General features: G+C 42.2%; 1 protein-coding gene across 1 annotated transcript in view; it reads left to right on the top strand.

Annotated features, from left to right (window-relative positions):
* DNAH11 (dynein axonemal heavy chain 11) overlaps positions 1-26,599 on the top strand; it is a 420,238-nt gene that overhangs the window by 193,881 nt on the left and 199,758 nt on the right. Inside the window, exons 39-43 of the mRNA XM_082257534.1 lie at positions 824-1,018; positions 4,853-4,930; positions 7,174-7,306; positions 13,611-13,738; positions 17,466-17,614. Of these exons, the coding sequence (XP_082113660.1) occupies positions 824-1,018; positions 4,853-4,930; positions 7,174-7,306; positions 13,611-13,738; positions 17,466-17,614 (683 nt within the window). The remainder of the gene's footprint in view (positions 1-823; positions 1,019-4,852; positions 4,931-7,173; positions 7,307-13,610; positions 13,739-17,465; positions 17,615-26,599) is intronic.

Genomic DNA, 26,599 nt, shown 5'->3' with positions numbered 1-26,599 from the left:
TACTTTTATTTTTATAATGTTAAGAAATAATTAATATTTTTGGCAAACACCCTTTTGCATTTATGTTTCTCCTTCACTTGTTGACTATATAAGCAGATTTTAGTTTGAGCTTGCCCCTGATGCTCTGATTTTGATTTTCCTACAGTTCTTTTGATGTTCGGGTCACCATTAACAAATCTGGAACCTCTTCTGGAGCACACATACACTATATTGTCAAAAGTATTGGGACGCCTGCCTTTGCACGCACATGAACTTTAATGGCATCCCAGTCTTAGTCTTTAGGGTTAAATAATAAGTTAATGATATGGTAATGATTAAGCACACATACTAGTGTGTGAAATTCGTCTACCTTGCCACCTTTTGTCACACTGGGATGTCCAGTAATAAGCCTGGATTTTGACCTCATCTGGAGTGCAGCCATTTCTTTTCATTATTAAATAATAAGTTGGCTCACCCTTTGCAGCTATAACAGCTTCAACTCTTCTGGGAAGGGTGTCCACAAGGTTTAGGAGTGTGTCTATGGGACTGTTTGACTATTTTTCCAGAAGCGCATTTGTGAGGTCAGGCACTGATGTTGGACGAGAAGGCCTGGCTTGCAGTCTCTGCTCTAATACATCCCAAAGGTGTTCTATCAGGTTAAGGCCCCTGATATAGGTGAATAAGGCTTACAATATAGGCTTACAACATCCACTCATAGCATAATTTATGAGTGAAACATTATGTTGGTTTCTTAAGCTATGTAACTGAAAATGTTATACAGTCATACTTCATTTGCAAAGTGACTTAGAACATATCGTTTGTATCTCCCAATTCCTTCATGTAGGTACTCATGCGAGCTTTACGAGACTTCAATTTACCTAAGATAGTAACAGATGATGTCCCAATTTTCATGGGCCTGATCAGTGACCTGTTTCCAGCTCTGGATGTGCCGAGGAAGAGGGACCTTCAGTTTGAACAGATGGTTAAGCAGTCTACGCTGGAGCTCCACTTGCAGCCTGAGGAGAGCTTTATTCTCAAAGTAAAAACAAAAATCAATCTATTTTTAATTACTTTCCATTAAAATAACTGCGCTCATGCTGCAGTAAACCTGAAGGTTAACTTTTATGGCTTATTTTTCAAAATGATTATAGATGCTAAACCACGGTTGCTTTAAAGTTCTGAAAGTATGTGTCCTTATTATGAGATGCTATGGGAGAAAGAAAAGTTGCAAATAGGCCTATTGTGAAAGCATATTCTGACATTTCACTGGCTGGTTTAGTTTCACAGCTATTGTTATTGTTCATCTGTATTCATGCTAAGAAGAAATATCTAGGCTATGTTTCTTTTTGTGGTTCAAGGGACAGGCCCTCCAACATATAGTAACCATTGAATATATTGATATAATCCTTTCAGCTGAAATAAGTATTCTTATAACATATAGCACACAATGGGCAGATTTTGTCTTTTGTGTTTTCTTGCAAGAATGGAGGTTGTCATGTGACCAAAAAAAGAGTCATCAGGTCATTATTAAAGCCTGGATCCAAAGAGATTAGGGAAGGGGTTGCTAATATTAATGTTTGATAAATACCTAACCCCTATAAGTCTAATTTATGTTGTCAGTTTTATATGAACAGTTTTATTATTTACAGTATATTGGTAAGAAATAGGTTAATCCTAAGTGACCAAACATTTATAGCACCCATTCTTTGATAGCCCATTTAATTACATAATGCCCATTCTTTGACAGAAAACTATAGCGCCTACTGCTTGGTGTACAGCAGCAGAGGTAGAGATACATAGTACCTATTTTGTAGTGTCAGCGACAGTATAAGCTACAGGAAAACTATTCTCACATACAAAAACAGGCCGGCTTTCCTGTGGTTCGACTCGTCCCACTGAACACTGCTCTAATCAAGCTCACTCACTGCCTGAGTGGACCTGTTGATTAGGACAGTGGTTAAAAAATATGTCGGAGAACTGGGCTGCCGTTTGTATGTGAGAACTATAGTTCCGACTCTTCTACTGCTGCCATCACAGGGGTTTTCTTTATTCTTGCATAATCCTAAATTCTGCATTTCTTAATGTAGCAATGAGCAAATAAAAAAAAGTATTTAACCACTTAAGCCCCGGAGGATTTTCCTGCTTAACGACCAGGGGGTATTTTGCGATTCGGCACTGCGTGACTTTAACGGACAATTGCGCGGTCGTGCGACGCTGTACCTAAACGAATTTGACGTCCTTTTTTTACCACAAACAGAGCTTTCTTTTGGTGGTATTTGATCACCTGTGCGATTTTTACTTTTTGCGCTATAAACAAAAAAAGAGCGTACATTTTGCAAAAGCAACAATATTTTTCACGTTTTTTTATATGAAATTCCCCCAAAAAAAAAATGTAAAAATCAAAATTTTTTAACATTTTCGGCCAATTTGTTTTATGCTACCTATGTTTGGTAAAAAAAATCGCAAAAAGCGTATTTTGATTGGTTTGCGCAAAATTTATCGCGTTTACTAACAAAGGGAAAGATTTTTGTCATTTTTGTTGTTTTTTTTTAACGTGTAATGGCGGCGATCTGCGATTTTTTTTGCGGTACTGCGACATTGGGGCGGACAGATCGGACCCTTGACTGACATTTTTGACACTTTTGGGGTTACCAGTGACATTTCTACAGTAATCAGTGCTATACATATGCACTGTTACTGTAAAAATACACTGGTAGTGAAGGGGTTAACTTTATTTGGGAGGGAGGGGCTGTGTGTGTCCCTAGGGGCGTGCTTTCTACCGTGATTGGCTGTGGCTTGAGCTGTAAGGACACTGATCAACGGATCTACATACTAGATCCGTGTGATCAGTGTCTTTACAGCGAGGAGAATGACAGGTGGCTTGTTTACACAAGCTAACATAAAAGTGTAGCGCTACGAAAAAATGATACTCATAAGACTAATAATAAATAAGTGTCCAAATGAATGAGTTCCTAATAATCACGATAGTGTATGAAAAAATGTCCAACTGAATTAATCTTCAATAAAAGTGAAGAAGACATAAATCCACAAGTGCAAAGGTCCAAAAGAAAAGGGAGGAATTCTTCCCAGGGCACCAGGAGTGTATGAAGGAAAGGGGACACCTCTGTGATGGGATATGATAAGCAGCTTACCAAATTTCCATGGCTGCTCAGATTAGTGAGCTAGCCTCTCCCAGCTGTTAAATCCAAACCACTGAAGGTTGAAAGGTACTTTTTTAGCTCCAAGGAATCACCACTTGAGATGTAGTAGGATCGGTATGGGATTGGCACTCATCAATAAATATCGTCAATCATACATGAATATGTGAAGAGAGGAGAGAGGCAACACACATAGCGTAATCCCATTTAAAACTTGTAATCTTGTTTATTTAAAAGTTATACTCACAGTGTATCTTAACAAACAGGCATATCAATAGCATTATCAGGGATGAGGATGACAAAAACAGTCCCAGATGGTAGGTGATGGAGGCCGGCTAGTTTCAAGGGGCGTGTGGACGTTGCGTCTGGAGTCGCCAACGTTTCGTCTCAATAGACTTCGCCCAGACGAAGTCTATTGAGACGAAACGTTGGCGACTCCAGACGCAACGTCCACACGCCCCTTGAAACTAGCCGGCCTCCATCACCTACCATCTGGGACTGTTTTTGCGGGACGCCGCATCCTCATCCCTGATAATGCTATTGATATGCCTGTTTGTTAAGATACACTGTGAGTATAACTTTTAAATAAACAAGATTACAAGTTTTAAATGGGATTACGCTATGTGTGTTGCCTCTCTCCTCTCTTCACATATTCATGTATGATTGACGATATTTATTGATGAGTGCCAATCCCATACCGATCCTACTACATCTCAAGTGGTGATTCCTTGGAGCTAAAAAAGTACCTTTCAACCTTCAGTGGTTTGGATTTAACAGCTGGGAGAGGCTAGCTCACTAATCTGAGCAGCCATGGAAATTTGGTAAGCTGCTTATCATATCCCATCACAGAGGTGTCCCCTTTCCTTCATACACTCCTGGTGCCCTGGGAAGAATTCCTCCCTTTTCTTTTGGACCTTTGCACTTGTGGATTTATGTCTTCTTCACTTTTATTGAAGATTAATTCAGTTGGACATTTTTTCATACACTATCGTGATTATTAGGAACTCATTCATTTGGACACTTATTTATTATTAGTCTTATGAGTATCATTTTTTCGTAGCGCTACACTTTTATGTTATATTGCAATTTGAATCACTGTTGGTTGATTTTGTGTTGGCTGCTGATATTTATCATTTCCTTTTATTCATTACTATTAGCGCGGAAATATTTTTATTTTTTCTTATATTTTGTTTACACAAGCTGCCTGACATTCTCCCTCTCCCCCACCGATCGCCGAGTGACCAGCGGACCCGATGACGCGCGGGGGGGTCCGTGACCGCGCGGGAGCGGGAGCGCGCCTCCGCGGGCGCGCGCTCGCTCCCCAGAGCCTCACAGGCGAGCGACGTAGACCTACGTCACTCTGCCTGTGAGGGGCTGACTGCCGCAGTAAATATACTGTGAGCAGTCGGCAAGCGGTTAAAAAAATGCATATTCATTAATGTTTATGCAGTGTGACTGAATTATAGTAATACAATTAGGAGGGTTCCATTGGACTTTAAAATGCAAAATGACATACCTATCCTGATCAAATGCTAATTAAAATTCTTGTTCAAGCCATGATGGATCATTTCGTTCTAAGGTACATAATGACTGTCAGAATTACAGTATATGGAACAATAAAATCATGCTTCTCAAAATATTTCCCAGCTTGGGTAAATGTAATAAATACATAGAAATAGCAGACTGTATTTGGAACAGTTTTTTTTTTTTTACAGGTTGTACAGCTGGAAGAGCTGCTTGCCGTTCGTCACTCAGTCTTTGTGGTCGGAAATGCAGGAACAGGGAAAAGTAAGGTAGGCTACGTGCACTTGAGAAGAGTCTTACTTGCCATAATGCATCTGAGGGCCTCTGACATGATTTAGGCCAACTTTTCCCAAACCTTTTTAACATGGGGGAACCCTTCAAATAATTTTCTTGACTCAGGGAACCCCTGCTAATATTTACTATATCTACAGCTCACACTATATTACTGCAATGGTTACTAGTAAGAATGCGCTTTACATTTATGATCATTGGGAAGAATCTCCACTTACAGATAGCTAAAAGGATACTTGGTGTCAGTGATTACTCATCTGGGAAGCAGAAGTTGCTCACTGGTAAACGCTGATAGAGAGAGAATTTTCCAACAGGTTGGTTGTATATAAGTCGATAGATCGAATTGTGTACAACCAGCCACCCATAAATGGATTGAAATTCAACCGGTCCCTGCTGAATTTCAGTCCATGCAGGGCCAGTTTAACAATGCTGCTGTCTGCTTTGCTCCTTCATACAGTGCAGGCAGGGGAGGACGGGGGCAGGGGGGCAATTGCCCCCTGGGCCTCTCTGATGTCCTATAAAAAGGCTGCACCACTTCTGCCACAGACATGCCTAAAGGATTCCTGGTGAAGAGAAGTAAAAAGTTCCCACCACTGACATACAGAATGCGGATTGAAGACAAGGACAGGGTGCAGGCCTCCCTTCTCAGCATGGATGGTGTAAACTGTGTCTGAGCAGAGGCCGGTTCCATGTCCCACTGGAGAATCTTCTCCCCTGGCCAGCCCCAACCGCTCCCTGTTGGCCAGGTTGGGAACCTGGATTCAGCCAGTGAGTAGAGAGTACCTGGAGCAGAGCTTCAGCCTGGAATGGGGGGACAGGAAGAGGGAGAGTGGGAGGGGGTCCAAGTCACTGCACCATGGGCCTCTGGTTTGTACTTGCCCCCTGGGCCAAAAGTTGCCAGTCTGCCCTGAGTGCAGGCACAGTAATACAGGTGGTGTGGTACAAGCCAGATTGCCAGGTGAAAACAACAGGGAAAAAAGCCTAAAAAAAGAAAACTGATGCAGCCATCACCTCTAAGGATTGGTAAGCTGCAATATATCACATTTTTTGGTTTTGGGTTTAGTAACGCTTTACTTTAAGAAGATCCCCACCCATTTACTTACTTGAATTCCATGATACGCACTCACCAAACCTTGTGGTTTGGCCTTGCTGTGTCACACATTTCACAGAGCCTGCCTTCTGTTCTTCAGAGGTGCAGAGAGGAGGAGTTTCAGGATATGTAGTCCATAGAAATTGAAAGTAAACTGTGGAGGTGAAGCTGCAAAGTATGATGAGAATCCAAGAAGTTCTGGAAAGAGATGGCTAGCAGACAGGCAGCATTAACAACATAAAAAAAAAATGTTTTAAGTAGGCTTATATTGGGTTACATAGTTAGTCAGCTTGAAAAAAGACATAAGTCCATGTAGTTCAACCAATTGAACTGTCAAATATAACTATTGTTCTTATCAGTATTACAATACTGATGCAATAAAATTAAAGTGAATTCTGTAGGAAGATGACATCATCACAGCTTTCACCTTAAAATACAAAGTCAACATTGACACTTTTATATTTTTCTCAAGACAGGTTCTCTTTCTAAAAGCTCTCCAATTACTAGTGAAAATTAGTTATAATAAAAGGTAATAGTAATACATAATGCAGCCATGTATGAGAATACCATCTACCTGAGCAGTCACCATTGTTTTACACAGTTTTCCCATTCCACATATTTCATAAATATCTGTCACAATATAAGCTCTTTTTTTTTTTTTTTTTCAGGCGTCAGGACGTAAGTAGTTAAACAGTTGTCATTATGATGGTTGTTAAAAATAAATGTTATTAAAGATGCTTAGATTTTCCATGCAAGCGAACAATTACAATTTTATATCTTAAGCTATTTTAATTTCAGATAAATTGACCCTGAAAAAAAGTGTTAAAAAAAACTAACCTGCAATTTGTGACTTCATTCGAGATCTGGCTTTGTGACAGTTATTTGTATAATTTCTTTTCTTGCACATATACAATACTTCTGCACTTATTCTCTTTCATCACAACTAATTACACTACAGTCAGTATACTTAATTGCTTCCATTCTACTCTGAACGTCTTGGTAATTACTGATCCTTTATATCAGGAAACTAATCGGAAATGAATGCAATGCACAGGAAAAATATCACACTCCATAGAGCTATACGTATGAAAATATATTTGTGTGTAGAGATAAAATTGTCTCTCTTTACAGGTATTGAGGACTTTAAACCGGACCTATATAAACCAAAAACAGAAGGCAGTATGGAATGATTTGAACCCCAAAGCTGTGACCACCGATGAACTCTTTGGGTTTATCCACCCTAGCACAAGAGAGTGGAAAGATGGTACTTATATGTGTTACTGTGTCTGGTGATAGGGATCAATTTTGCACATAACATATCTCATAACATATCTAATTGGCTTATAGATGGGCCTGTTTTCTGTATTTGACAGAATGATTCATTCTCCATGACACTGAAATGATTGTAATAGATCAATAACACTATAGATGCTGTGATTGTTCTGTGCAGCACTTAATCTGTTGTCATTGCTGGTAGCAAGTTCCACTTGCCCTAGCAGATTTTCAGTGCAGATACACATCCTAATAAATGATCTTTTGAATTAATACATTTTTTAAAAGTATATCTAAAGCCCAAACTTATTTTCTCTTTCGTTCATCGACGAACACAGCGCTCCATAAATCATAACTAGTGGGTTATATTGCCTCCTCAAGGAGTAGGACTAGGCAGAACAAAAAACACCTGACTACGCCCATGGGCCGTCCTCAGCTGTTATATAACCCCCCCCTTTCTGCTCTAAGTAATCAGTTTTGATCTGTCTAGTCAGGAGTAAGGACCTAGGCTCCCGGCTGGGATCTCTTGTCCTAGCAATTTTCTCCTTCCTTACATCTTTTTTGTTTTTCTATCAGGAGATCTACAATCAATTGCTGGGCTAAGCGACAGGCTGGATAATCTAGATACAGTGGTCCCCCCCTAGCCCAGCCAGCGAGTGCGTGCAGACCGCAGCTACACGCTAGGTCGGCTGCGACATAGCTTCACAGACAGAGGCTAGCCTGCAAGTTAAACATCTCGCAGGGTCACGTATGACCATACAGTCCCCTCTCTCCCCTTATGGTGGTTTTCTTTAGGGTGGATGCAGGTAATTTCCAGGGACGGTCGGACCTGCCTGCAGGTTCCCTCCTCCCATCCTTGGGTCTCTCACTGAGCTGGGCCTCCCCCCACTCCCTTTCTCCTCTATCTGGACCTAGAGTCTGGTGGGGGTCCCTGGGCAGAGAATGCAGCAGAGACCCCTGGGGTCTCCCCGCTATCCCCACTCTGTACGGGGCCTGGGATAGTGTGTGTCCCTCCCTGGTAGTCTGGAGGGGTCCCAGTGTAGGAGACCCCTAGATGCATGACCTGCTGTTTGCAGTGTGGGCATAGTGCAGGGGGGTCCCAGTGCAGAGACCGGTGCAGAGTCTCCCCTAAACGTGTGTATTACCTTCGGGGGGGGTGGGTTTCCCTTGCAGAGGGTGCAGCGTTGCAGAGGGTGCAGGAAAGATCCTGGCAGCATGCTTCAGTGTTTGTAGCTGATGGTGGCCATTTTCCCTTAGTCTGGATGATCTCTAGTTGGCGGGCATGTTTGTGTAGTCGGATGATGCCATTTTTCCTTGTTCTGGCTGTCTCCGGTTGGCCGCCATGTTTGTCTAGCTGGATGATGTCACTGGGGCCATTTTCCCTTGGCCTGTAATATGCTGGAGACAACTGAAGCCTCGTGGGGATTCCGAAGCTCCTCCTCTTCCTCCTCAGTTTCCTCTTCCTGTGCCCAGGACATATGAACAGGGATAGCATCCATGATGATGCTGGGTTCGAATTCTCGGGACTCCTCTGGTTGGTAGGGTGAGTCTTTGGGAGTCCCTGTTATCGCTCGCTCTGCTGATAGGTACCCTGAGCCTTGAGGGCATCCTTTAGTGTTTCTAAAAGATCATTTTTGTACTGCAAGGACTTCCTTTCTATATGGAGCGTCAGGGTCACATCTCCCCCACTGACCCCCTCATGGAGGTGGCAGGTCCCTGGGAACTCCAGCTTCCCATGGTTGCACCGATGGCAGTCCTTAGTGTCCTGGAAGTGGAAGTGGCCTGTGGGCAAAGGCCCAGGAGTAAGCATTCACCGTCTTCCCCTGCTCAGGCTGTCTCATCTGATTCTGAGCCTGATGCCTCCATGGATGCGGCCCGTCCAGGGGGACTTAATATGACACCCCTGGTCCATCAGATAGTGAGAATGATTCCTCCATGGTCGCAGCAGCAAATGAAAAAGCACTGGTAGAAGCACTCGTCACTGCAGTGTGTGAGATTTTAAAAATGGAAGATGCGGCTGATGTAGCCACGAACATGGCTGTGTCTGGTACGCACGAGTCACATCGTACTCCAAAGGTGTTTCCTTATGTGCCTTATTTTGAAAGGTTTTCCTGTAAGGAATGGGAACAACCAAAATTACCCTTTGTGGTCCCCAAACATTTTGCTTTATGTTACCCTTTTGAGTCACTTTTAAAAAAGTGGGCTAGTCCACTAGTGGTGGACCCTCCTGTTTCCAGGTTAAATAAAGCAACCATGATCCCAGTAGAGGAATCCCCGTCTTTTAAGGACCCAGCTGACAAGAAAGCGGAGGCCGTGGCATGCAGCATGTTTACTATGGCTGATTTGGCATTGTGGCCAGTCTTTGCCTCAGCCCTGCTGCCTCAGACCCTAACTGAATGGGCCAAGCTTTTGCGCCAGGGCCTGGGGGATGAGCCGGTCCCTGCCGTCCAAACTTTCTGTTTCAACGGTGGTGATTAGGCGCGTGCTGTGGCTTAAGAATTGATCCGCAGACCAAGCCTCTAACAAAGCTCTCATTGATCTGCCCTTTCAAGATGATTGTTTGGGGCTACCCTGGATGATATCATTAAGGGTATCACGGGGGGGAGGAGTACCTTTCTGCCATAGTCAAAGAAAGGGAAGGAACCTTGCTGCAGGCAGGGGCCCTCCTTCTCAGCCCATAGAAAATTATTTTGTGCTTCTGGGATGGAGAATAAGGGAAATAGATCTTTTAAATATTCCCCGGGAGGTTCCAAGCAACCTTGGTCTGGTGGGCCTAGAGCTAGCTTCCCCAGACCAGCAGACAAGACTCATACAGCATGAAGGTCTGCCCTCACCCATTATTGGGGTGAGGGGACATCTTCACAGGTTTCCAGCCCCGTGGACTTCTTTGGTGAGCGTCAAGGAAATCTGAGAAATGTTTCTTTTGGGGGTACCCAGAAAGGGGGACAAAGCTTGTCCTTTTCAGTTATTTTAGGTTCTGAGTCTCCTTGTGCGGATTTAATTCCCGCAAAGGTTGAGGTGATGTCTGAACGACCTAAGGTCCCCCCTATCCCTGTCCAGGGAATTGATTTACCTAGGTCTGATTCTATTTCTGACCAGGGTGGTCCTTCCTCTGCACAAACTTCAGGGACCACAGGCACCGGCTGCTATTACACAGATAGTTCTCTTTCCCATTTTGCATACAGGTTCTGAGTCTGGTGGTACCCACCTTCAAGACAGTTCTTTTTGCACAGTCTTACATGCAGCTCCTTTAGCAGGTTTGGCTCCACAGAAGGATACCAAAAGTTCATGACGAGGTCACGGGGTCCTCTGATAGACACCGCAGGCATCCAAGGGCCACGGAAAGGCCAGTATCATCCTCGGCTAAGGATTCTTCTGCAGTTTCTGCGAGGAATCAAGAGCGAGGATCTTTCAATCATCCTGGTGCCTGTAATCGCCCTTTGGGGGCTTCCTCTCAGAGAAGACCAGTTGTCCAAGGGCTGATCTATCATCCTCCTTTACAGTCATTTATTTTAATGGCTTAGCTATTGAAAACCAGGTATTGAGGGATTTAGGTCTGTCTGGATCAGTGATCCCTACTGTGGTGAAGAAGAGGAAGTCGTCTTCCAGCAAGATATACCATTGTACGTGGAAAGCGTACATTTCTTGGTGTGAGTCGATTGGCGCTCATCCTTGATCCTTTTCTGTTGCTCAGGTCTTAACCTTTCTTCAACACGGCGTTGATCAGAAGTTGGCCTTGAGTATCATCAAAAGCCAGGTGTCTGGCTTGGCAATCTTCTTTCAGTGACCCCTAGCCATGCACTCCTTCGTTTGTACCTTCATTCAGGGGGTTCGACATGTGGCTCCACCTGTACGGTCGCTTTTGCCGCCATGGGATTTCAATTTTGTGTTTTCGGTTCTCCAGAAACCTCCATTTGAGAATATTCTGGAGATTTCCTTGCCTACGTTATCCCAGAAGGTGAAATTCTTGGTGGCTATTGACTCCAACTGCACGGTTTCGGAATTTGCGGCATTCCCTGTCACGGCGCATTCTACTCGGGCGCTGAATGCTTCTTGGGCCTTTCGTCATCAGGCTTCAATATCGCAAGTTTGCAAGGCGGCCACTTTGGTCGTCCGTGCATACATTTACAAAATTCTACAAGGTAGATACTTTGGCATCTGCGGATGCTTCTTTTGGCCGCAAAGTTTTGCAGGTTGCTGTTTAAGAAGGGCTGTTCTCTCTTGAGAGGTGTTTTTTTCTTTAAACCTTTATTTTTTCAGACGGGGCTCCTGTGACCCAGTTAAGGCACCTGTGTCCTGGTTAAGGGCTCTTATGTTTAGCCTTGGGTTATTTTCCCCACCCCTCATTTTCCTTTTGCCACTGCTTTTGGACGTCCCACTAGTAGAGAGTTCTGATACTTCTGAGTTCTAAACTTTGGAGTTCTGATACATCTAATACTGCTTGCTACTAAATTGAACACCTAGAGCAGAGATGGGGGTTATATACCAAGCTGAGGATGGCCCGTGGGCGTAGCCAGGTGTTTTTTATTCTGCCTAGTCCTACATCTGAAGGGGGCAATATAACCCACTAGTTATGACTTATGGAGCGCTGTACAAAAATCACATTTTTTATTTTGGATAGAGTAGGAAATGGTTAAAATCCCTGCCTTTTTTCTTGCCATCTGTGTCCCTTTAGGGAGATTTTCTTTCACTTCCTTTCCTGTAGACACAACATGTACAGCAGTTATCACTGGAATAAGTATCCTCATTGGACTACCTTACCTTTATTTCAGTTTCAGGAACAACTCAAAATGTTAGATTTTTACTTACTTTCAGTCCCAGGGGCAGTGGTCTTCAGGACATATAGAGGATTGATCTTTCTTATGAGGGACACAGGCACCCATTAAAACCTGACAGTGATTCTCACCCCCCGCTACTCTATCATCTGTACTTGCTGAATGATAGCCCATACATGGTCACCCTTAATTATCAACTGTACCCCAAACTGAGAGCCCATGGTTACTCGAGATGTGTATCATGTACATATAGGGGTTGGTTTACTAAAGCCAAAAAGACTATGCACTCTGCAAGTGCAGTTACTCCAGAGCTTTGTAAATGAGATGAAGGTTAATTTTGCAAAGAATACCCAATCACATGCACAGGGGAAAAAAAAGGGCATTTTCACTTGCACATGCTTGGATGATGGAAGTCAGCAGCTCTTCTCCTATTCACCATGCTCTGGAAAAACTGCAGTTTTAAGGTGCACTGTTCATTTGCCTTTAGTAAATCAACCTCATCTTACATTATACTTAAAGGTACAGTATGTTCAGACTCCAGAGAGACACCATAAAGGGACCCTTGGTGAGTTTTTCTGGCTTACATAGCTTTCCAGATCCCAACTTGAAAACAATTTCTGACTTCCCTAGACTAACATCCGTAATTAATTGAACTGCTGGAAAGACACCCAGGCCTCACCTGGTTATTCATATGCACTGCTTCCAGCATCTGTCTGTACATAACCCTATGGAGAATTCATCAAGGCAGTCAGACACCATAATTTAATGGAGAGCCAAGCAACTGGTTCTGTTTACTTTAGCCCTTCCAGCAGTACATATTTACCTTTCTTTTGCTCCTCCTTTGCTCCATTCAGGGATCACAAAAAACCCATATAAGCAACAAGTTGCTGTAATCTTAGTATACACAGGGCTATGGATTCCCTATTTAAAAGTACCTATTTAACATGAAGTGAGTCACATGTTCCTTTTTACCCAGAAGTATGAGGTATTTGGCTGAACAAAATGACAGAGAGGCAAAGGAAGTTAAGCATATGGTGGGGATCAGGGCAAAGCATTAGGGATTGGAGAAATTAGGGCAAAGCAATGGTTACCAATCATACTACCCCAATATCTGGAAGGACTATCTGTCTTGCGGTCAGTTCCTCTAGTGCCAGCACACTTTTCTTTGCTGGCCTTTGTAGCATTGATAATTGACAAATTGACAAAGCATTTAAAGAATTGAACAAATAAGCCCATCTGACAGTTTGACAATTTGACAGTGCTATGAACACATTTTGACATGTTGATCCAATGTGCTAGATTGTAGCTGTTTCAAACTCAGATGAGTAGCATTAAATCCACTTACATAAATCTTCGCAAACTGTAATGATCTGACATTAGATCCTATATTCTAAGTATTTGTTTTTTATTTTAAAGTGCATAAACATACATACAAAAGGTTCATTTCTGAATATCTGTGTAGGTTTGTTTACTACAAATTAATATTGTTTTTTGCTGAATTGTTTGCTTGGCCATTTCCAGGTCTTTTTTCAAGTCTGATGAGAGAACAGGCTAACATAACTCATGATGGACCTAAATGGATTGTACTAGATGGTGACATTGATCCAATGTGGATTGAATCACTGAACACAGTCATGGATGACAATAAGGTAGATAAAATATAAAAAAAGTAAACGGATACTGTAAACATTTTTTGTAACTGTGATAGCAGTATTACAGAGCAAAACTGACTGTCAGCAAAATGATTGTGTCATACTACTGTATATCGTCATAAGAATTTATTCTTTTTTGTGGTGCTAATACGCTGAATCTGTATGTCAAGCAAATTCTTTTGGAAGATCCTTATTAGTTACAAATTGTATTTAAAATGCATAGATACACAAATTAATCTGTATTTTATTGCAATAAACAGTATCCAGGTGTGGTCTGGGAAATGAGTATAGGTAATCATATGTACGTATAGCATCTTTACAGAAATACGGTACACACGGTGCGAGCGGGGGGGTAAACCATCCCTTCCAGGAGAAGAGAGTGATAATCGCTAGAGCATCCGGCAACTTGGTACATTCAGCCAGCCCATTACTGGTTAGAATCTCAGTCGATTCCTGCTGAACTGACCAGGATTCGAACCATGTATGGCCGGCCTGAGTCCCCTACTTACGAACGAGTTTCGTCCTGGGAGCTCGTTCGTAAGTCCAACTTGTTCTTAAGTCAAACAATGATCAGTGCTTATCAAATTAGTGACTGTAAACGTCTACCCTGCGCTTAGCTAAATGTCTCACACCTCAATTGTTCCTGCTGCTGCTCATCAATCAATATCTCAGAAAATTTGCAAAACAACACCACAGCACATGGAAATAATTCAAGACCTTCAAAATGTGACAAATATTACAACAAAAAACTGGTAAAAATGTATTCTAATAGAAATTGAACCATGTGACCATATAAAATAAGATCTAATAAATCTGTATTATCCAAGCAAAGAAAACTCAAACAAGTGGTAATAATAAAGATCCTTATATAAGCAAGTGTCCAGTGAAAATTTGTGAAAAATAATCACAAAAAATGAATGGAAAAAATTAGTAAGCAGTACTGTACAGGGGTCAACATTGTCTGGTTAGTGAATCTCACCTGGGGGCGTGAAACTCACTCATTTTGCACATAAGTCACCTGGATATTTTGAATTAAAGAGCACCCTCCACGAACTTTCACTGGACACTTGCTTACTCCAATGAATATAAAATGATATTATTTGTATTCATTGGAATTTGCTTACCCCAAATTCCAAAGGATACAAAACTATAAACACAAAAGTGCCAACATTTCATAAAAGAACAATAAAGTCCATATAGTGTAAATAAAGTCCATAAAGATATATAATGTAGAATAGAAATGGAATTAAGATCCTAGTGCAAACTTTGTGGTATAAGTTAATCTTGCCACCATTCATATTTAAATCACCACTGTGTACCGTCCACCACTCTTACAGATTTACTGCTTACCAGAGAATAGGGACTCCGGTATCATAAGCACTGAGTCAACCGCATCAAGGTATAACCAGGGGTGGCGCGTGCAGGTATCTCTGGAAGTATCACAACCTAATTCCACGGCAGGACCGCCACTCAAGGAACAGTCTTGTGCAGTGCGTTGAACTATATGGTCCTGCCGTGGAATTAAGTTGTGATACTTCTAGAGCTACCTGCACGCGCCACCCCTGGTTATACCTTGATGCAGTTGACTCAGTGCTTATGGTACCTGAGTCCACAATCTCTGGTAAGCAGTGAACCTATAAGAGTGGTGGACGTACACAGTGGTGATTTAAATACGAATAATGGCAAGATTAACTGGGATCTTCATTCCATTTCTTTTCTACATTATATATCTGTGTGGACTTTATTTACACTATATGGACTTTATTGTCATTTTTATGAAATGTTGGCACTTTTGCACTTTTATGTTTAGAATTTTGTATTCATTGGAATTTTTTTAGCGCTGCGCTTTTTTACCATATTTTCTGAAGTGAGCATTGGTTATTGTGATCCCTTATAATTTCTAACAACAACAGTGGTAAAATAAGGTTCTATTTATTGGGAATATCAAGTTTTGCTGCTTTACTGTTATAAACCAAATGAAAAGCAGTACCTCTCACATGCTCTTGTCAGATATACCAGCCAGCTCAAACCCTGCTGCAGGGTCACTGATAAGAGCATGTTAAGCCCTACTATATAGCCACAAATGTTCCCTAAAATGAACACTCATATAGTGAATCACAAAACAAATGATCACAAAATAGCTTCAGCTGACTCCCCACCCATCAGGAAAGGTCCTCTAACATCTTCCACCCTACGGTTAATCCCTGCACGGGTGAAACATGTTAGATAGGCTTTCCTGATGGGTGGAGAGCCAGATGAAGCCATTTTGTGATCATTTGTTTTGTGATTCACTACATTTGTGACTTAATTGTTGATGGTATTGTAGCACCTGTGATTTTAGTAGGACCAGTTGACCCACTTTCATTCCACAGGCCCCCAGACACAGGCCCATTCCACAAGCCACCCAGTTCCCATTGCACAACCTGCTGGATCGTATCCTATATAACAACCAGCTATACCAAGTCCCATTTCGCAAATTTCTGGAGCGAGTCTCATTTCACAGGCCAGTGGACCCAGTCCCATTATAAAGTCTATTGGACCCAATGTAATTTCAAAGACCAGTTGATTCAGCCCTATTCCACAGGCCAATGTATTCAGTTGGGCCCAGTCCCATTCCATAGGCCAGTGGACCAGTCCCATTCCAAAGGCAAGTAAGCCATTCCCATTCCACAGGCTAGTAGACCCAGTCTTATTCCACATGCCAGTGGACCCAGTACCTGTCCCTTTCAACAGGGCAGTGGACCCAGTCCATTTTCACAGGCTGGTAGACCCAGTCCCATTTCAAAGGTTGGTAGAATAGGATTGGGTCCTCCAACCTGTAGAATAACACCTCATCTCATTCTACAAGCCCTAAATATTTAAGCATTCTTAAAGTATACCTAAAGGCAAAACTTTTTTTTTAGTTGTGGATAGAATGGATAGAAAAGTTTTGTTTTTTTTTTTAAATAACAATTTTTTATTAAGCTATTAAGTAGAAAGACATTTAAAGATATGGGTAAAATACTCAAATTAGAACTGCCAGTTTGTATTGCTGTCTGTGTCCCTGTTAGGGAGAGTCGCCCTCATTATTTGCCATCATTATTTGCCCTGTTTTTCCATGTTTACCATTATCAATAAATGGGTAAATAATAATAAATCATAAATAATAATAATAATAAATAATAAATAAATAATAAATCAGTGAAAGAAAATCTCACATTTTGGGTTGTCCCCAGAAAAGTATTAGAGGGGAAATCTTTCACTGGGGAGACTAGTTCTGGTGACCTATGGGGCCCCAAGAGATTCCCTCTTGCAGGAATTTTCAGGAGTTTCTTCTCACTTCCTATTTTGGCTATTGGACAGGAAGTGAAGGTAAATCTCTCCAATGAGACACATATGGCAAAAATAAACCCTACATGGGTTATAATCCTTCCTTACTTTGTCCAAAATGAATAAAAAAAAATGTTGCCTATAGTTCTACTTCAGGCATTTTAAAATGAATATCTCCAGGGCAGCCCAGATTGTCAACAGCCTTGGGCCCCTAAGTGGCCCCCTATCCACCAGATGGGCCTCGATTGTCATTTTGGGCTTCTCTGCAGTAAGCAATTCAAAAAGTTAATTTTTACTTTCTACCATTTAGCTCTTTTTACTTTATTTGATTTATCATAACTTTGAAACTGGGCATACATTAAGGGAAATGATGTTTAGAACACATGTGTGACTCGATTCTTTTATTTATTTCAAGGTTTTGACACTTGCAAGTAATGAGAGAATCCCTCTGTCTCCAACCATGCGTCTAGTTTTCGAGATCCATCATTTAAGAACTGCCACACCAGCTACTGTTTCTAGAGCTGGAATTCTCTATGTCAACCCCCAGGATCTTGGATGGAATCCGTAAGTGACTCAAAAAACTGTACAATTATATTAAATACATGAATTATAAGTATTAAAACAAAAGTTAATAAATGGTAAAGTTAGATTGGTGTGTTCTCTCAGCTAGGTGTTACTTTTTTAACATGCCTCAAGACTGTAAACTGAAATGTTAAACCTCTATTACTATTATATTAACTGTTACAAATTAGGGTCCCCTATTGGATTAGAGGTAATGACTTTGGGCTCATACTTTAGCAAGTGTTCTAGCAGGTAAAGGCACTTGTGAAGGATTATGTATTTGCATCTACTTAAGTCCAGGTAAACAGTTAATTTACTGTCTTAGGCTGGGTTCACATATATGCGAATTGGATGCATTTTGAATGTGACCAGCTCTCACAGGAGCCATGTCTGGAGCGGCTATGGTGCCATTTTGAAAAGGGTCCTGTGCTTTTTTGGGCCTGGTTCAGGTGTGAATTTTTGCTTGAATCGCACCTGAACTGCTGAACAGAAATGCACCAGACTCTGGACTGCAAACCACAGCCGGACATGTGTGAACCCATCCTTTCTACAGCATCCATCCCCTGACATCAGATATACATTCACTGGCTACTTGCTATCCAAACATTTTGAAAGATTTCTAAAAGATATGTTGTGTTAGGAGGATTTTTTTTTTTAAGTCCAACCATTAATTAATGTGGACCTTACAGTATTTTGGATGTTTAATTTGCAAACAATTTGGTTCATTTGTAATATATAGTTTAAAAAAAAAAAAAAATATATAGTTTTTTGAAAGTTAACTATTGCACGATTCTTGTGTTCTGCTATTTCTAAGAGGACAGCAACATTTTCTGCAATCCAAAATATGTATTTTAATATGAGTATTACAAGAGAGAAAATATCAGCATTCTTACAAAGTAAAGAAGTTTTTGTTTTAAATATGAATGTTTAGATAACTGGTTTAAGGCATGTTTACCTATTATTGACTATGGGCACTATCGAATATCATTGTTACCGCTATTAGTCTCACCCCTGAGTTTACAATGTCCATAAAGCTTGCAGTCTCTTTTCTTTTTACGTTCACGCTTACTAAGTTCTACTCTTGACTAATGTAGAATAGATGTCCCAAACTTTGACATTAGTTACTTGAATAATCGATCCCCAAACCCAACCTCCTAATAAATCTACTAAATGAAATAGACCACACCAAAGTTTGCAGTCAAAATGGTAATCACAGAATTCTATTAACAATAAAAGACAAAAGTGGAGCTTCACCACTAAAGGGAAGTTCTAATGATCCCCCCCCCCCCCTTCTTCTTCCACTTTTGGATCTTTTTTTTCATGGACGAATAGGTACCTAGTTTTGTCAGATGTCAGTTTTGCACCTGCTCCCACTTCTATTGGAATTGCCTATACAAACCCAGCTGAAGTTTTCTCCTTTGCCCACAACCTCCTTGAACACGCCACAGGACCCAGGATTCTGCGAGACCATTCACAGGGCATAGCCTGGCTCACGCAGGCATAGTGAAAAGCCAGCTGTGAAGCCACAAGGAGTCTCAGCCGGCTTCCCACAGTCAACTTGGCAGCGACAGGGACACTATGACCAGTGTAGAACCGGCCCGGGTGAGAACAGTGCTGGATCCCTGGACAGGTAAGTATTTCTTTATTAAAGCGGAATTACACTTCATCTGAGCACCACAAACCAAAATTCATTTTTAATATTCAAAGCAAACTCTCCCATAACTCCATATCTCCATGTTTTATTTTGTTAAGAAATTGTTTTGAAAAACAACCCCCTAGCATTTCTGGCCGTGGTCATCTTGAGTAAGGGGGGATGATTAATGTAGCATTTACTTCCTGGAATCAACCTGCCCTTAGCTCGGGTATGCAGGCAGGAGGGCGTGCTTAGCTGAGATAGCCCCCCTCCCCTCATCCACCACTGAAGACTCCTGGGATGTATGACATCATTTGCTTAGGCATTGAAAGCAGGAAATACCTGAAGAAATGTAAAAAAAAAAATTTAAAACAAGCAAATATGATAAACTTTGCTATCTATTTATTAATGCTAGCTGGATAAGGATAATAAAATAGTCAATGTTGATTGAGAGAGTGAAGTTCCATGTTAAAAATTAGCAGCTGCAATATTTGTAGCTGCTGACTTTAAACTTTTTTTCAAAAATGACTGAAGATCCTCCTTTAAATATAAAAACATTCCTTAACCACTTGCCTACAGTGCACTTTCACCCCCTTCCTGCCCAGACCGATTTTCAGCTTTCAGCGCTCTCACACTTTGACTGAGAATTACTCAGTCATGCAACACTGTACCCATACAAAAATTGTGTCCTTTTTTTCACACAAATAGAGCTTTCTTTTGATGGTATTTGATCAATACTGGGTTTTTTATTTTTTGTGCTATAAATAAAAAAAGACTGAAAATATCGTGAAAAAACACATTTTTCTTTGTTTCTGTCATAAAATTTTGCAAATTAGTCATTTTTCTTCACAAATTTTGGCCAAAATTTATACTGCTACTTATCTTTGGTAAAAAAAACCCAAATAAGTGTATATTATTTGGTCTTTGTGAAAGTTATAGAGTCCACAAGTTATGGTGCTATTCATTGAAAATTGATCACACTTGATCACACCTGATGTACTGAAGGCCTATCTCATTTCTTGAGACACTAAAAGGTCAGGAAAGTACAAATACCCCCCAAATGACCCCTTTTTGGAAAGTAGACATTCCAAGGTATTTAATAAGGGGCATGATGAGTTTTTTGAAGTTGTAATTTTTTCCCACAATGCTTTGCAAAATGAAGATTTTTTTTTTTTTATTTTTTTTTTTTTTACAAATTGCCGTATTAACAGGTTATTTCTCTCACACAGCACATGTATACTTGCAACTACACCCCAAAACACATTCTACTACTCCGCCTGAGTATGGCGATACCACATGTGTGAGACTTTTTCACAGCCTGGCCACATACAGAGGCCTAACATCCGAGTAGCAGCGTCCGGCATTCTAGGAGCACAAATTACACATATCATTTCCTGACAACCTATCGCACTTTTGAAGGCCCTGGAGCACCAGGACAATGGAAACCCCCATAAAATGACCCCATTTTGGAAAGCAAACAGCCCAACGTATAATTTTTGAGGCATAATGAGTCTTTTGAATATGTCATTTTTTTCCACAAGTTTTTGGAAAATGTGGAAAGAAAATGAAAACACATTTTTTTTACACAAAGCTGTCCATTTATGCAATATTTCTAACACATCGCATGTACATAGCAAAACTTGCACCCCAAAATACATTCTGCTATTCCTCCCGAGTATGGCGATACCACATGTGTAACACTTTTTCACAGCCTGGCCACATACATAGGCCTCACATCCAAGTAGCGCTTTACACAAAGTTGTCCATTTATCCACTTTAAGACTGGGCCTATTTTTGACACTTGGTGTTTACAAGCTAAAATAATTTTTTTTGCTAGAAAACTACTTTGAACCCCCAAACATTATATATTTTTTTTTAGCAGAGACCCTAGAGAATAAAATGGAGATCGTTGCAATATTTTTTATCACACCATATTTGCGCAGCAGTCTTCCAAATGCGATTTTTTTGAAAAAAATTCACTTTTTTGAACTAAAAAATAAGAAAACAGTAAATTTAGCCCAATTTTTTCCATAATATGAAAGATAATGTTACGCCGAGTAATTAGATACCCAACATGTCATGCTTCAAAATTGCGCATGCTCACAGAATGGCGCCAAACATTGGTACTTAAAAATCCCCATAGGCAACATTTTAAAAATTTCTGCAGGTTACTAGCTTAGAGTTACAGAGGAGGTCTAGGGCTCAAATTATTGCACTCGCTCTAACGATCGCGGCGATACCTCACATGTATGGTTTGAACACCGTTTACATATGTGGGCGGGACTTGCGTATGCGTTTGCTTCTGCGCGCGAGCTAACGGGGACAGGGCGCTTTAATTTTTTTTTTTTTTTTTTCCTATTTATTTTATTTATTATTTTTTTATTTTTACACAGTTTAAAAAAAAAAAATGTTTTGATCATTTTTATTCCTATTACAAGGAATGTAAACATCCCTTGTAATAGAAATAGGCATGACAGGTCCTCTTTATTGTGAGATCTGGGGTCAAAAAGACCTCACACCTCACAACTACACTAAAAAAGAAAAAAAAAAAAAAAATTGTTGAAAGAGGGGAAAAAAAAAAGCAAAAAAAAAAAGCGGCCCTTTAAACCGGTTGCTAGGCAACGTCTTTTGACGTAGCTCCGGTCCTCCAAGACCATAGAGTTGAGTGAGGGCCATCTTGCCCTCACTCGACTTCCTGTCTCTGAGGATCCGGGACCGGATAGTTTTCCCCGCTGCCGGCGGGTCCGGTAAGCTGGGAAAACGTCTGGGACGCGGCAGGAGGGGGGCACCTCTTTCCCTGCACCGTAAGGGTAATTCCGCGGCGAATTCGCCACTGAGACCACCCTTATCTGAAAGCCGACCGCCCGCCGTTTCAAAAAATACCGAGGTTATGGGGGCTATCTGCTGCCATAACCCTAGTATTTAGCTTTTAATGGCCGACACATATAGTCGTTAGGCGGTCAGTAAGTGATTGCATGTATATGGCAAACAGGTGACGATGACTGACGGGGTGACAGGTGACGATGACTGATGGGGTGACAGGTGACGATGACTGATGGGGTGACAGGTGACGATGATTGATGAGGTGACAGGTGACGATGATTGATGGGGTGACAGGTGACGATGATTGATGAGGTGACAGGTGATGATGATTGATGAGGTGACAGATGACGATGATTGATGGGGTGACAGATGACAGTCACTGACGGGGTGACATGTGACGATGATTGATGGGGTGACAAGTGACGATCACTGATGGGGTGTCAAGTGACGATGACTGATGGGGTGACAGGTGACGATGACTGATGGGGTGACAGGTGACGGGCGATGGTCACTGATGGGTGACAGGTGACGGGCGATGGTGCATGGCGGTACTGATGGCAGTCTCTGGTGACCGGTGAACTTTAGGCTATGTTCACATGTGAGCGTAGCGATCACGGTCAGAATCACTGCGATTCTGCCCGTGATCCAGAAATCATTGCAAATTGCGGGGCGCCTGTGCGTTGCCCGTGATTTGCAATAGCACCCCAAATGCTGTGCGATGTTGCTGCGATTTCCGCCTGCCGAATCGCGGTAACATCGCGCAAACAACGCATGACGCTCCAAAGAAACTCTTGTACCTTTTTTGGGCGTCATGCGATGTTTGCGCGATGTTACCGCGATTCGGCAGGCGGAAATGGCGGCAACATCGCACAGCGTTTGGGGTGCTATTGCAAATCAGGGGCAACGCACAGGCGTCCCGCGATTTGCAATGATTTCCGGATCGCGGGCAGAATCGCAGTGATTCTGCCTGCGATCTCTGCGCTCACATGTGAACGTTATGGGTGTCAATTTCTGGGCACTGATGAGGTGACTGTTGGGTGACAGGTGACATTGGGGGGGGCTGAGGACTGTGTGGGGACCTTTATTAGTGTGATTTTTACTTTGTGACATGTGTACAGAGCAGTAACTCACTATTTCTAGCTCTTCTCCCCTCATACTGGAAACTGTATGAGGGGAGAAGAGCTAGTAACACTGAGTTACTGCTCTTTGTTTACATTTTCTGATCGGCTGTGAATGGATTCACAGCCGATCACATAGTAAACAGTCACTGTCAGTGACTGTTTACTACCGCCGGTGACAGCTGTGTTCCTACGGAACACAGTGCCACCGACATGACCGCGCTGCGCGCTCCCGATCGCGCATGCGCGGTCATCTAGTGGGCGCCTTCATTGTGATCGGCTGTGTCATTGGAACACAGCCGATCACGTGGGAAACAGCCACGCCCATTGGCTGTTTCCCCCCTGCCGGTGACGGGGGGTGTCCCGGGGACACCCCGACACCGGCAGTGCAGGGCGGCGCGCACGCGATCGCGCGCCTGCCCTGCTTAAAGTGCCGCCGTCATATGACGGCGGCCCAGGATAATGGTCGCACCGCTCCGCCGTCATATGACGGCGGGCGGGCGGCAAGCGGTTAAAACAGAAACCGGCAAAAGGTTGCTGATCTTTAAAGGCAACAAACACATCCTATTTTGTATCTGCGGGAACGCTTAGGCCTCATGCACAAAGGGCATTAAAAAAAAAAAAAAGAGCTGCAAAGCCATTACCAATGCCAGGAAAAAGCAGCTGTACAAACGTGCTTTTAGAAGCTTTTTCCATTGGCGTTAATGTGCGTTTAGCCGCGTTAGCTTTTAGCAGCGTTTCTATGCCTCTATTCAAAATCAGTGGTTGCCTATGAGAGCTGTCTTTAATCCGACTTTCACCCCATTGATTTGAATAGAATTCGCATTTAAGTCGGATCACAATGATCCGACTTGTGGTGCGACTTGTGCTATGGGGACTTGAAGGGAAACCCCACACCGTTTTTTTTTTTGGCATGGGGGTTCCCCCTTAATATTCATACCAAACTCAAGGGCCTGGTATGAATCTTGGGGGGACCCCACGCCATTTTTATTTTCATTTTGGCGGGGAGTGCCCCTTTAAGATCCTCAGAGAGCAATTCGCACCACAAGTCGGATCATCATGATCCGACTTGGATGCGGCTTCCATTCAAATCAATGGGTTCTCATAGGGAAAGCATTGATTTTGACATGTCAGAAAAAAAAATGCCTGATGTGGCATAAGATTGTATGTGGTGTTAAGATGTGTTTAGCAGCGTCAGATGTTTTTACAGCTGTAACGCACTGGCCCTGGGTTTTTTTTTTTTTTTTTTTTTGCAACTTGAAAACGCATATGCCACTTATAGCTTTAAAATGTCCGTGTGTACATGAGGCCGTAGAATAACATTCAGTGGAATTTTAAAGCTGCAAAAAAAACGTCTGGCGCTCCTAAAGGCAGTTGTAAAAACGCCTTGTGTGCCATGAGGCCTTAAGTGTAATAGGCCTCAGCCCCAACACACCGGTTCAGAGAAAATCCTATCTATCCATAGGGACCTCCATTTACCATATTCTCAGTTAACCTACCATTAATCCACCATTAATCCAAGGACACTATACCACCAATGGGTCCCCAAACATTCTATTATCCCTGAATTTTACTGCCTCCAAAAAACATCAACTGCCAGGCTGTTGTGACATCCAGTAGAACCAAATACCAAGAGCAGGAAGGGTGGTGGGAAGTTTCTTCTCCATCCTTTGCACACCAACTGAAGCTTGCAGCTATCCAACCCCTCATGAAGTCTCTGCAACTCCACTAAGCCATATATCAACACTAAAAGGAAAGTGCCTGCAACATTCAACCCCCCCAAGTTTAACTCCTATAAAGCTTATCTCTCCTCTTTACACAGTCATGTATGCTCTTCGACAATTTTTAAAATGACTTGACAGTTTTAAATAGATAATATCATATAATCTTTTGTGTAATAGAGAGAAAGATCGTTGGACAATTTGGTTCTTATGGTACTAGCTATCACTGGAGATGGATAGCAGGAGCGCTCCGGGTGGGGGGCAGTAGGGGGGGGGTAGTAGGGAAGGGGTAGGGCAGAGGGGGCAGGAGGGGGGGGAGGAAGAACCAGCATAATAACCAAACAGGGTGTTAATCAAAAAGTAACACATTTAGACAGTACATCTAGGGTGGGATAACCATGAGTTCCATTGATAGAGAAACTTATCCATGGAGAAGTTCTTTTTTGCCACTATTCTTTCCATCTCACACTGGAGGTTCAGGTCCGCCAGTGTGGACGCTAGAGAAGGGGGCAACTTTGCTGCAAGTAGTAGGTGTAGAATTACTACCCGTGATCTAGGCGAGAACTTTTCTATTCCTAGGTGTAATAAGGCAAGTTCTGGAGAAGGTGTGATGGGTGTGTGATAAAGAGGAGATCAGGGAGAAAAACTGTTTCCAGTAGGAGCTGAGGGATCTGCAAAAAAGGCTGTGTGCTAAGGTGCCTGTTCTACCACAGGCTCTCCAGCAGCTAGAGGTGGATGTTGGATAGATTTTTGCTAGTCTGTGTGGTGTTAAGTACCATATATGTATAGTTTGTTGGTACAATTCCCAGTGGTTAGAGCATAGAGATGCTTTGTGGGTGAGTTGGAAGGCTTTCTGCCACATAGTGGGAGTTGGCTTGATATTTAATTCTGTTTCCCATTTTTGAAGGGTGGTAATTTTGGAGAAGGGTCTTTTGAACAATGCTCTTAATGATCAAAGTGGAGATACCGTGCTTTGGGTATTTGGGATGAGCATAAAATTTGTGGAGCGGATCAGAGATCAAGATTACAGAAGGGAGTTTGGAGGACTGGAAGAAGTGATGCAGGTAAAAGTTTTGGACTCAGGGAGGCTGAATTATTTTTGGAGGGTACTGAAGGGTTTCAGTGATTGTTGGGATGTGATGTCTAGTACAGACCTAATTCTGGAGGTGTGCCAGCATTGGAGTTTAAGATTAGGGATCAGGTTCTCTAGTGCTCTGAGTGGAACAGGATGGTTGTCTAGGGGTTGGTTTGATTTACTCGCATATTGGGCCCAGGCAAGTAGTGATGCTCTAATAGCTGGGGGAGAGGGTGTTAAAAGTGGTGGGTAGCCTGCTGAGAGGAGGAAGAGGGAATCAAGTGGTTTGCTGGCCGCAATGTATGATGCTTCTATATTTGACCACGATTTGTCTGGGGAAGGGTGCCACCAATAGTATAATTGGTCAAGGATAGTTGCATAATAGTAGGCTCGTATATCGGGGAGACCGACTCCACATTGCTTGTGATGCCTCACTAATATGTATTGGGCACATCTTGGGGGTTTTCCATCCCAAATTAATTTTGTGATCTGCCTATGGATGGAAGATAAAAATGATTGGGGGATCAGCATTACTATGGTTCGGAAGAGGTATAGTGGTTTGGGTAGAATATGCATCTTGAAGGATGCTATTTTTACCATTTTAGATAAACCAGAGGT

Source organism: Pelophylax lessonae, assembly GCF_965119305.1.
Source record: "Pelophylax lessonae genome assembly, chromosome: 5".
Classification (NCBI taxonomy): Eukaryota; Metazoa; Chordata; class Amphibia; order Anura; family Ranidae; genus Pelophylax; species Pelophylax lessonae.
The sequence above is the reverse complement of the archived record's forward strand: the minus strand, read 5'-3'. Positions and strand labels throughout refer to the sequence as shown.